General features: G+C 34.3%; 1 protein-coding gene across 7 annotated transcripts in view; it reads right to left on the reverse strand.

Annotated features, from left to right (window-relative positions):
- Positions 1–14006, reverse strand: part of LOC105218438 (potassium channel subfamily T member 2) — a 223834-nt gene that overhangs the window by 75118 nt on the left and 134710 nt on the right. For all 7 annotated transcript variants that reach the window (XM_054234396.1, XM_054234395.1, XM_054234393.1 and 4 more), the window contains exon 3: positions 10148–10227. In XM_054234396.1, the coding sequence (XP_054090371.1) occupies positions 10148–10227 (80 nt within the window). The remainder of the gene's footprint in view (positions 1–10147; positions 10228–14006) is intronic.

Below are 14006 nucleotides of genomic sequence, written 5' to 3' on the forward strand. Positions count from 1 at the left end.
TGTTTGTTTAGTAAAGTAATATTTCAGATGGTTTAACTAGCAAAGAGCTATTGATTACAAATGAATTTTGATGTGAAAGTGATATAAAGTGGAATTAATTTATTTAAAATTGATATTTCTATGAAATTTTATGAATTTAAATTGCATATTCTCAATATCTCAAATAATCTCAAATTCTATCTCTTTTATTTATAACTTCTAAAACATAAATTTAAATTGGTTGCTTTGTTTGATAATTTCATGCTCAGTGAAGCGTTGAAGGATACCCGTATTCGACATAGCTGCTGCACCCTTACATATGTATGCAGTTTACAGTTATTGCTCTAATATGCATAATGGTAGCAGCAAGAGTGTTTTGCAGTGCTGCTCTGTAGAGCTAGATATACTAACAAATAAGAATATTGCGATACAAAGGGCTTATTTTCATTATCATTATTATTCATATTGATTGTTTGATATGTTGCTGAGTGTTCTATTTGTGGAAAGTTGCTTTGAAATATATCCTATTATTTCTTTAATATATGCAGAACTGTATCTTTTTGTCTGATTCAACTTTGAAGCCGTTTTAGTACAGGAGCTAATTGATCAATTAACCGGCTCTCGCTCGATTAAAACGCTGATTTAGATCGATTTACCATACAAAAAAAATCTTAATTTCTGCAAACTCAAAATAGTTCAACTCTGCTGATTCTTATACACTCTGTAAATATGCGGTTATTAATAACATAGCAACCAGCTGATGAAACTTGTAAACTTTTTATGAACAGCAAAAACAAACATGTACAACAGCTGATTGTTAATCGGGTAGTCGGCTGTGTGAAAGGCAAAAACTCTTTTAGCAATTATAATATTAATGTATTAAATTAATTTGCCTGTGCAAAAAGGCTATACAAACATTAAAATTTAATTATATTCAATAAGTTCTTGGTATACCATGGATTATGAAAAACAATTACATTAGCTAACATGTGCCCTTTGGTTTGACACTGCTTATAAGTAATATTTATAATTGCTACATGATATTAATAGTTTGCCAATACGTATGAGTAACATTTCCATTGAAGGTATTACTAGTGTCCGACCGATACCAAAATTTTTTTCGATGCCGATGCCGATGCCGATTCTTTCATCAACAACATTATTTAGTAAATTAGTATGGTAACAAAATAAAAACAAAGACAAATAACATCACAAAATAGGTAAACAACTCAATTCATATGTAAATATGAAGTTGTTTAGTGATTTAATTAATATTCAAAACTAAATAAATTATTATTATAAGATAATGTTGATAGAACAAATAAGTTATTCGCGTTTTCTCAAAGCGAATCTGCAATCAGCAATATAGCTTTTTTCCTTTAAGGGGGTATACCGGTGTGACATTTTCAAAAAATCGATTTTTTATTTTTTGCTTATTCGAAAGTTTACATATAATTTCAAAAATATCCTGTGAAAGCGGTAAGGTCGTATCTTGAATAGTTTTTGAATGGCAGCGTTCTAAAGAGCAATCGCTCACATGTATTAGCCGCTATAGTCGAAACTTTAAACGCGTTATTCTCGAAACGACTTTTCACAAAATTGCTAACATCGTAACTCAACGAGATATTGATCGATCAATTTCAAATTTAAACTGAATGTTCAAAAATATATCTATATATATAAAAATAAGTTACATTTCCTTGGTAATCTTATAACTCAAGAACCGCCGAATCGATTGACACAAAAATTTTAGAGTTCGTTCCTACCTATAAGGAGGTGGTTTGTGTGAAGTTTGTTTGGAATCGGTGCAGCCGTTCCTGAGTTTGACATTTTTTGTGAGTAAATACACTGTACCAAAATCAAGTATTTTCAATACAATTTATCAATTTTACATCGTTCTCTCATTGCGAACAGAATATTAATTTGCTGTCATTGGAATTCAGTTGACAGTTTTCTTATGTGCTTTGAGTTCTTTTATATCTTGCTCTCATTTTGAACGAACATACTTTTGGTGAGTGTTAACCATGTGTTTCTTTTTTAATTGTATTTTAATTGCTTGATTTTTATATATATAGTTCAATTGCCAAGCGTTACTTAATTTGGTTATGTCCAGTGTGAGTGTATGTGAATTCATATTTCCACGCACACACGCTGAAGTTTGAATTAAATGTATAATTTTTTCTAGAAATAATTTTCAATGTATTGCTTTTACATTCAATTAGTCATACACTGTACTGAAAGAATGCCACGTTCAAGACGACCAAACATTGACAGACGTTCACGTCAATCAAATGCTACAGCGTTAAATCGAAGATCACAAAGTGAAGAAGATCGTGTTCGACGAAATGAACCACCATTGATTACAGCATGTATGCCTACATTGGCCAGATGAATATAGAATGTATACATTGCAAAGCATTTAAATTCATAAACGAAACGCTTGGCATGTGTTGTGCTGGTGGGAGAGTCAAATTACCGGTACTAGAACTTCCGCCAGAACCTTGCATTCATTGGTTTTTGGTAATTCGCCAACGTCAAAGCATTTCCTCTTAAATATTCAAAAATACAATTCATGCTTTCAAATGACATCTTTTGGAGCTACAAATATTATTAAAGATGGATTTATGCCGACGTTTAAGGTGATTTCTTCGTGTGGAATTAGCAATATCATTTTTAATTTATGTGCCGTCCCTGTGTTCGATGTTTTTAGAAATTAAGATCCGTTATCATCTACATATATTTCTCGACCGTTACAGATTCAAGGTCAAATATACCATATAGCTGGATCTTTGCTACCATTACCAGATGGTGATCATACATTTTTGCAAATATATTTCATTGATGGTGAGAATCGTGAATTAAATAAGCGCTGTGCAATTTCGACGAATACGAGAAGATCAATCGTGAATGAATTGCAAACATTTTTTCATCAACACAATGAATTGGTGAAATTGTTTAAAGTGGCACTCGAACGGATGCCCTCCGATGGCCACAAAATCATAGTAAAAGCCGATAAAACACCAATTGGGGAGCACACCAGACGATTCAATGAACCAACGATTGATGAAGTAGCCATTGTTGTGGTTGGCGAATAGTTTCAGTCACGAGACATTGTTTTGTAGTGTAGAAATGAGAATTTACAACGTATTTCAGAACTCCATCGCTGTTATGATGCATTGCAATACCCTATTTTGTTTTGGAGAGGGGACGATGGCTATCACATCAACATACCAATGATAAATCCAACAACTGGTACATATACATTTTATTTTGTTTAGCACGTTCGCGTTCATTTGAATTTAGCGGCTGGCTGCCAGATAATCACTTAATTTTTCCACTCAAAATTGAAGAGGGGAATTCCCGCTTTTTTCTACAGGTTAATTTTTTTAAATAGTCTGAACAAATTAGGGAATTCCCGCCATTACCACATGAATTTCCTATGCACTTTTGTCGGGATTTCCCGCATTTCGTTTTATTGAAACTTCCCCTCAACAAACCACAAATGACTGGCACGTTAACTTTGAATGGGGATTCCCCAAATTAAATTTGTTTGAATTGCGGTTGGCCTGTCAGGAATGGTAGTTCACGACTTTACCAACACTAAAAATGTGCAGTGATAAGAAGTGAACCATGTTTGACGGTAGAAAAGCCCTATTTAAATAGCAATTGTTTTATTGAAGGAAACATGAATGACGGGAATTCCCGCAATTTATGCGAATGTGCTAAATATGATTTATAAATCATTTTCATTCGCTAATTAATTTTTGCAATACAGGTCAAGAATCAACAAAAAAAGTCAGTGCGATGAATTTTTATTCGTACCGATTGATGATTCGCCCTCAAGAAACAAATTTAATTTGCGATGCAATCAACTTTCGCATCAATATATCGTCGATATGTACGCCACAATTGAAAGTGAGCGATTAAATTTCATCCGTTACAATCAAGCCCGATTAAAATTAGAGGAATACATACATTTGCGTGACGCAATAGTCAATGATGTAAATGTGAATGATATCGGCCGTTTAACAATTTTACCATCATCATATGTTGGTAGCCCACGTCATATGCATGAATATACGCAAGATGCGATGACATATGTACGAAATTATGGACGACCGGATCTATTCATAACATTTACGTGCAACCCGAAGTGGGTCGATGTGTCTGATTGTTTACTTGATGGTCAGGTGCCAAAAGATCGGGATGACATAACTGCCCGTGTATTTCAACAAAAATTGAAAAAATTAATGGATCTGATTGTCAAACTCCGTGTATTTGGAGAAGTGCGGTGCTTTATGTATACCGTAGAGTGGCAAAAGAGAGGCTTACCTCACGCACATATTTTGATTTGGTGCGTAAACAAAATAACCCCTGATGTGATTGATACCGTCATATCGGCCGAAATTCCAGATCAAACCATCGACCCAGGATTATTCGAAGTTGTCACGAAAAATATGATTCACGGTCCCTGTGGTGATATTAATCGAAATTCACTTTGTATGATTGATGGTAAATGTTCGAAACGGTTTCCAAAGCAATTGATTGCTGAAACAATTACAGGAGATGATGGATATCCACAGTATCGTCGACGATCAACTGAAGACAACGGTAAATCAACTGTAATTAAAATTACAAATCAAGATGTTGAAATCGATAACCGGTGGATAGTTCCGTACTCACCGATGCTGTCAAAAATGTTCAACGCTCACATCAATGTAGAATATTGCAATTCTGTAAAATCAATCAAATATATTTGCAAGTATGTGAATAAGGTCAGCGATATGGCTGTTTTTGGAGTGGCTCCTGAGAATAATCATGACGAAATTTTGCAGTACCAAATGGGGCGCTATATTAGTACGAAAGAAGCTGTATGGCGTATTTTATCGTTTCCAATTCATGACAGACATCCGGTTGTTGTACATTTGGCAGTTCATCTTGAAAACGGCCAACGTGTTTACTACACTGCTGCAAATGCCGAACAAAGAGTAGTAGAGCCACCAGTAACGACACTAACAGCTTATTTCCAGTTATGTGAAACTGATGAATTTTCCAGGACTTTGCTTTATTCGGAAGTGCCTCACTATTTCACATGGAAATTTCAACGTCAAAACAAGGCACACACCTGTTGATGGTTATCAAGGTATTTTTCGAACAGATGCTTTGGGACGCATTTATACAGTTAGTCCAGCTAATGTTGAATGTTTTTACTTGCGACTTTTGTTGGTGAACGTACATGGACCTCAATCATTCCAACATTTACGAACTGTTAATGGTCAATTGTGCGCAACATACCGTGAAGCATGTCAACACTTGCATTTGCTGGAAGATGATACGCATTGGGATGCTACGCTTCGTGATGCATCATCATATTTTCCATCAAATCCACTGGAATTGTGGAATAAATACAAAGATTTCATGGCTGAAGACATTTTGATTCGACTTCGACATCGTTCCAATGATCCTGCATTGCTGCTGACATTGGAAATGTATAATGAAGCCTTGATAATGATCGAAGATTTGTGCCTTACGATTGCAAATAAGGCATTAGGGCAATTAGGATTGACTCTACCAAATCGTCCAATGCATGATTCATTTGAACGAGAATAGCAACGCGAACTGCAATGCGATCGTAATGAATTGCGTGCGTTCGTACAAACGTATACTCCACAATTAAATGATCAACAAAAATATGTATATGACACAGTGATGCAAGCTGTCAATGACAACACTGGTGGATTGTATTTTTTGGATGCACCTGGCGGCACTGGAAAAACATTTTTGATTTAATTAATACTGGCAACGATTCGGTCGGAACAAAAAATCGCATTGGAACTTGCTTCTTCCGGAATTGCAGCTACATTACTTTATGGCGGCCGCACGGCACATTCCGCCTGGAAATTGCCATTGAACATGCAAGCAATTGAAACACCAACATGCAATATTTCAAGGAGTTCTGGAATGGCTAAAGTCTTGCAACAAACATCCATTGGACGAATGTCCAATGGCCCATAAAAAATCTTTGGAAGCCTTAAATCGAACATTACAAGGTTTGAGACGGAGTTTACAGCTGTTTGGCGGTGCATTAATATTGTTATCTGGTGATTTTCGTCAAACGTTGCCTGTTATTCCCAGATCAACACCAGCTGATGAAATTAATGCATGTTTGTAAAGTTCATTTTTGTGGGCACACGTACAAATGCTTTCGTTGACGACCAATATGCGTGTGCGTCTTAAAAATGATTGGCGATGGAAAAATGGCAAGTGATCAAAATGGGTTTATCACGTTACCGAATAATTTTTCAATAATTGTATGTATCATCAAAAGAAGAAGTATCATCATTGATCGCGTTTTTCTAAATATTGCTCAAAATTATAATAACCATGATTGGTTACGAGAACGTGCAATTTTAGCACCAAAAAATGTCAATGTCAACGAAATCAATTTCCACATCCAGGAAAAATTGCCAGGTAATTCGGAAACGTATAAATCCATTAATACTGCTATGAATGATGAAGACGCAGTCAATTATCCGGTTGAATTTTTAAATTCTTTGGAACCACCAGGCATGCCACCGCATAATTTGAATTTGAAAGTTGGTTCATCGATTATACTTCTTCGAAATCTTAATGCACCGAAACTTTGTAATGGGACGAGACTTTCAGTGAAGAAATTGATGCCAAATTTAATTCAAGCAACAATTCTCACTGGCAAAGCAAAAGGTGAAATTGTACTAATACCGCGCATCCCATTAATACCAACGGACATGCCATCCGAATTTAAACGTCTTCAATTTCCTGTTCGGCTATCTTTTGCTATGACCGTCAACAAAGCCCAAGGGCAAACGCTCCAGGTGTGTGGAGTTAATTTAGAGGAAGCTTGCTTTTCTCACGGTCAACTGTACGTTGCATGTTCGAGAGTTGGAGCCACGAAAAATTTGTTTATTTATGCACCACAAAATAAAACAAAAAATGTTGTGTATACAATTGTATTAAATTGAACATTGCTTTTCTTTTTCATTATTGTGTTAAGAAATCAAATCTTTTAAGCAATCAATTTTTTGCGTAGAGAAGCGCGCCGGGTAACGCTAGTTTACTATACAATGACATATCTTTTTGATTTAATGAAAATTGTCAATTTGGCATCTAAAAAGACCATTTTTTACCTAAAAAATCGAAATTTTTGTTTAGAACTACGCCTTTTTGTTAATGTTTGATATCTTTCAATAATCGTAGGTCATTGTATAGGGAATATATTCAACTTTAATAACCTTTTTAAATTTTTGTGTTTCAGTTACTTATTCGGCCGGAATCTTGTCAGCAGTTGGGGAAATTTTTTTTTGGCACCTCCCAAGACAACCCATAACACCTTTATTTTTCAAAATTTATGTAAAATAAAAATATTAAAATATAGTTGAAAGTACACCATATTATGTCCAAAAACTTCGAAACATTCGACCGAGTACTTTCTTTAAAAAAATTTACTAAAATCGCCTAATTTTTCATGGGTTACACTGGGTGACCCCTTAAGGACAAATATGAGCATTAAGGCCAATATTCGAAAATAGTAGGTCTACTAAAAAGAATCCGTTATTTTCAACGAGATGACTTTTGTCATTTATATCTCACATTATGAATGGCGGCAATTAGTGATAGTGACTCAATAGAATCTTCGGAAGCTTGTTTGGGAGGTTCTTTTCCATGCACCTTATTATAGTCCAGGCCAGCACCAAGAGATTATTACGTGACCTTGTCTACTGCAAACTTTTAAAAATAAATTAACCTAGTTACGAATGCTTCTATAATAGTGACTTTATGACATTATCTTCAACAAATTTAAACAAAACTGTACATATTTGACATAAAACGAATGTTTCTAGCAGTGCTAAATAAAACCTTTCATTAATGCTGAATTGTTGAATTTCTTTATACTAGACTTAAATTATCACCATGATGAATTGTTAGTTTAGTCAAATGTGATTTACTGTATTTTATATGGTAAACAGAAGAATTCAAATTTTATGCTCTAAAGAAATCAAAAAATAAAAATAAATGTATTTTAGTATAATCCGAAAGAAGTAGAAAGAATCGGCAAAGAATCGGCCAAATATGGCCGATGCCGATGCTTAATTTTGTGGCCGATGCCGATACCAAGGCCGATTAATCGGTCGGTCTCTATATGATATTAATAGTTAGCCAATACGTATGAGTAACATTTCCATTGAAGGTATTACCGATGTGTCATGGCGTATGAGTAACGTTAATAATGGTATTAATAAGTTACTAGTGTGACACTGCGTATGAGTAACACTTTTATATGTAATATGGCTGCTATGCTACATTTGATAACTTCATGTCAATATTTCCTAAAAGAGATTTGATATTATATTATTATTCATATACACATACCATACCATATTCTACTTTATAGTTATAATCTAAGGAAGCACAGAGCTTATAACGTAGAAACTAGTAAAAAATATCAAAAATACACTTAAAAATTAGGTTATCATTTTTAAATTACGAATTTGAATATTCATGTCCGATTTTTAACCAAAAATATAGGGAGAAAGTTAGCTTAAATTAATACATTGGAAAATAAGGAAATTGTGTTCAGTCTGAAATTTTAAAAGGGAATGTTTATTCATGTTTACTACACTCATCTGACTGCTCAGCTCAGATTTATATTTAATATCCATTATAGCTATTTTATACCATAAAGAGCATTTTGGACTGAATAATTTTCAACAAACTTGCAGTACTACAATTGCTTTAATCGCTGAGAGAAAAAGAAAAGTTCGACCAAGTTCGTCATTCGAATTCAGGTTTTTTACGAGAGATCTATAAAGCTCAAAGCTCATTTGCGTTTTCAAGAATTATTGAAAAAGAATAAGTTAATGTTTTCCCACCCGAATATTGTTTGGCATTTAATCATGGGAAGACAACCTGAACAAAGTTTACAAATTGTTCAACTTTATTACGAATTCACTTTCTGTAAATAATGTGTTTCGCTCAACTTATGGTCAACAGATTCGGCGTACTTAGCGTACTATTCGCAACACCATCACACATCTCAAGACCCTGCATTCATTATTGGATAATTTTCGACGTAATAGACCACGTCCTGCAGGCAGTGAAGAAAATATAGCAGCCGTAGCTGAGAGTGTACACGAAGACCGTGGAGAATCAATTCGGCGCCGTTCGTATGGAACGACTTGGTACATTTTACGTCGAGACCTTAAATTGAAATCGTACAAAATACAGCTTGTGCAAGAACTGAAGCAAATTCTGTTCAGCGATGCGATCCATTTCTGGCTCAATGGAACAAGCAAAACTGCTGCATTTGAGACAAAGAACAACCTGAAGAGATTTAAGAGCTGCCGTTTTATCCAGAAAAAACAACGGTTTAGTGTGGGGCGTTGGAATCATCGGTCTATATCTCTTCAAAAATTATGACTGTGAGAACGTAACAATTAATGGCGACCGTTATCACGGCATATAACCGACTATTAGATGTTTGAATGACAAGATGACGCTACTTCCCACACATCGCATCAATAAATGGATCTATTAGGAGAACACTTCGGTGAGCAGATAATTTCACGTATTGGACCGGTCGATTGGCCACCAAAATCGTGCGTTAGACTATTTCCTGTGGGTATATGTAAAGTCGAAAGTCTATGCGGACAATTCCGCTTCGATCCAGACCTTGGAAAAAACATCACGCATGTAATTCGACAGTTACCAGTCGAAATCCGTCCCAAGGTCGTCCACTAAACGTGGCACTGCTTTGCATAGAAAACAATGATTTATCTCTTTGCTTTTGACAAATAGCTTGTAATAGTTAGCATGACTGACCGTCTATAGTCTCTACGTATTTAGAAGAGCCCTTACGCATAGTTCCTAGCTGCTTAAAAACTTACAATTTTATTGCATTCAGCTTAAATCATACTTCTTAGAGTATGAATTCAAAGGCTATCTGTTGCAATCTTCTTATGCAAATAATAAAACGAATAACTTGTTCAGATTCATTCACAAGCCTCCTTACAGTTATTTTACGAACTTAGAAATCTACTTCTGCATATTTATATTTATACACATATATTCAAAGTGTCTTCAAAAACTATAAACGTGCATTTTGAATTTACATTTCTCGTTGCGTACTTACTTGATCTCTGATTCTTAATGAAGTAAAGTTGCAGTCTTTCTTTGAATGTGTTTTCGTTTACGTAATATTCCACACGGACTCTGAAAATAGAAAGAAAAGAATCCCCGCACGCAAAGGGGGATTACAGCAATTAGTGGCGATTAGTAAGAAATGGTAGTGCTAAGTAGTGAAATAAGTATTTTGCATGTGCGCTGAAAACTCGCGCAAGCACATGTAATTTAATTAGAACGATAACTGTTCTTATAAACATAGTTGCTAAGTAGACGAAAGATTATTACAAATGCACATGTGCATACAAGTTTTATAAACATACAGACGCTTGAAGACACTAGAGTAGCTAGGATATGCCATATATGAGTACACATGTAATTGTCAAAGGCGCTGAAAATTCGTGGTTTTGCTGTGGCGAGGACCGAAAAGTTGTTGCAAACTATTTTCGCGACGCGTGTTTTACAAGTGGCAAGTTGTAAACTTTTTATTTATGATTGTCTTAACTGCTTGTTAGCAAAAATGAGCGAGTATTTGTGCAAATTTTTCGTTAGTCTTTACATTTTCGTAATTTTTACACTTTTTGCTGGGGCGCACAGTGTTATGATTTTGGTATAAGGGTGTTAAAAAATTATCATATATAATAATTTAAATTTAAAGAGTAATATTTCATTTTGTAAAACTGTAAAATTTATTATTTATTTAATATTATTAAAATAATTTGTAAAAACGTACAGGTTGGACCAAATGCATTTTAAAATCTACAAAAACTACGGACAACTGTCAAGCCGTCTATAAAATATTTTTTCAAATATTTATTAAAAAAATCTAAAAATATTCTCCAAAAAAACATAAAGTAAAAAGTCTGTTAGAATCAAGACGTGGGTATAAGGTAGCGAATTACTGTTTATTTTTTGTAGAATATTTGTTTGGAAAGAAATTGGTTGACAAGATCTCAGTCGTTTATTGATTTAAAAAGTTTATGTGCAGTAACTAAATTTAGTAACAATTTTTGGTATAAAAATAATAAAAAAATGTATGTTCACCCTGTATTCAGACATTTTTGATTAAGAAAAACCAACGGTACCTGCAAATGTAATTTTTCTTAATAGTATTTGTAACCAAATTTGCTCTGTAACCTTTATCAATGGTTTGGCAATTTAAAATATAAAATCATTTATATTTTCAACAAAACATTTCCTGTAAATTTTTTATGTTTCAAAAATGAAATTAAAATTTACAAAATCTTTTGCTTCTGTAACACAAAATTTCATATATTTCAATCGTATTCGCAGCCAAAAAAAGTTTTTTCTTATTTATATACTATCAGACCCGGCCACACGTGTTTGTGGCTAAGGTATACATTAATTAGTAAGTTTTTCAATATAGTGAAATAATTCTTATGCATAAAGTCGAAAACGATATAGCCGGTAAATTTTAAATGATTGATATATATTAAGCGTAAATCATCATAATTTGTTAAACTTTGAATTTTTTTAATCATATACATATTGAAGTATGTAACAAATGAGCATATTTCATATTTTTTTTATGCACTCAAATAAAATTCTTTTATTACTATCTTCCTCGCAATTTTTCCACATTTACTTACCTTCTAATTCTTTCCTGGTCTTCCAAGAATATTTCAAGACTAAAACAAGTAAGGGAGGGCAATTTATTTATTCAATTTATACAATTTGACCCACATATTCGTCATATATATTGTATAAAGTCCATTGAAAGTTGGAAACCCTAATATTAGGTTAGAAGCACCAACGTCCTCATGTTCGATTAATGGGGCCTTGAAAACCTATGGTCTGATTTCGGCAATTTTTAGTTACTGAGTTAATTCACTTTTAGTAATTTTCAACCTAATCTTTGTAAGGGAGGTGGGCGTGGTTATTATCCGATTTCAACTAATTTCATGGTGTGTGGTGGGGTACTTAAGAGAACTGACTGCAGAAAGTTTGGTTTATATAGCTTTATTGTTTTGCGAGAAATATACAAATAACCGATTTGGGGGCGGAGCCACGCCAACTTTAACAAAAAAATTACATCCAAATATGCCCCTTCCTAGTGCGATCCTCTATTCCAAATTGTACTTTTATAACTTAGTTATGACACTTTTTGTGTTTTCGGTTTTCGCCATTTTGTGGGCGTGACAGTGGTCCGATTTCATTCCATTTTCGAACTTATGGTGCCAAGAAATACGTGTTCCAAGTTTCATTAAAATATCTCAATTTTTACTCAAGTTACAGCTTGCACGGACGGACGGACGGACGGACGGACGGACGGACATTCGGATTTTGACTCGTCTCGTCACCCTGATCATTTTGATATATATAACCTTATATCTAACTCGTTTAGTTTTATGACTTACAAACAACCGTTATGTGAACAAAACTATAATACTCTCTTAGCAACTTTTGTTGCGAGAGTATAACTACAATTCATTTTTATATCTATAGAATACAAATTGTTTGTATGGGAGAATAGAAATGTGTGAATTTTAGAATTTTTCAGGATTTTTCTCTCCGTAAGGACCATCCTTGTACTTCAAGGAATATTGTAAACAAATAATTAGCGAAATTGGGTCAGCTGTTCGAGTTATGCGCTTAGCAACACATTTTGCGATTCATTTTTATATTATAGATATATATTTTTAATTTTTATGAAAAATAGTTTGGGTTACCCTGTGTTAAGTTTTTCTTCTTAAAAAGCTCCAAATTGTAACGTTTTTTTTTTTAATATGATTACTATTTTAACTTAATGTTTTAGTGTAACCAAGCGTTTTAAATGTATAAAACTACGCCACTGAGCGCTGCCTCCGTCCTTTCTTTGAAGAATTTTACAGACACATTTCTTAACTTCAGGATACATTTTAAATTAAAATATGTGTGATAGCATACCAATTTTCTTTATTGTATTTTATTGTTAACTTGAAATTTAAGTATGAATCTAGAAAGTTTATCATAGATCCAAGGGAGCCCCACCTAGGCACTGAGAGATTTCGAGAACTTTTTTAATGTTTTTAAGTTTGCACGAGAGCTTTTATTCATAATTTTTAAAATTTATGAAAACTTCCCACTGCGCACCAGCTTGCCACTGGCCACAGTTGCAGTGTGAATGTGTATTTTTCTTCAACAGTGATCCTTACACAAAAAAACACACACATTACAGCACTCGTACACATGTCCTCAAACGTATAAGTTTAGCTTACAAGCATTATAACTAGCTGTGGCACGCATTCGAGCTGCCGCCGGCTACTGAAATGTCTCTGCAACTTGCATGCGCAGCGCGCAAGGGCTAACTGAAGATTTATAGTTTTCTAACATTTTTTTCATTGCTTTGAAATTTTTTTCGAACGTCGCCTGCAGCCACTGCTCAATGCGCACGTTCGCGTGCACTTTTGTACTCATTTATTGTTGTTGTTGTTGTTGTATACTTTTCTCACAGCATACAACCAGCTTATTTTGCTTGTAAATTTATTGTAACATTTCGCCTTCGCGTGCACACACACTCATATGTGGCATCTTGCACGTGCCACACGCGCGTTCTCATCCACAACAATAAGGAAGAGCAGCAGCTTAGCGGTATTTATCTTTAGCATTGCACTTGAGAATGTCAAGCGTTTTCCTTTTCAATTGATAATAGCAGCAGTTAGTATGCGCTAGCCGACTTCTTTCTCTTCTTCATCTTAAGCGTGTGTTTGTGTTTGTGCCTCAAATAGCGGTACTTGTGCTTTCTTACGTAAGCTGCTCTTGGCCGTGTGCCTTTTGCACAAATGCTTATCTGTATATTATCATATATATATATATATATGCATATATGTATGTGGGTATGTGTGTGCTTTACATACTAAACAGCCACA

Source organism: Zeugodacus cucurbitae, chromosome 6, assembly GCF_028554725.1.
Source record: "Zeugodacus cucurbitae isolate PBARC_wt_2022May chromosome 6, idZeuCucr1.2, whole genome shotgun sequence".
In the NCBI taxonomy this organism is placed as follows: Eukaryota; Metazoa; Arthropoda; class Insecta; order Diptera; family Tephritidae; genus Zeugodacus; species Zeugodacus cucurbitae.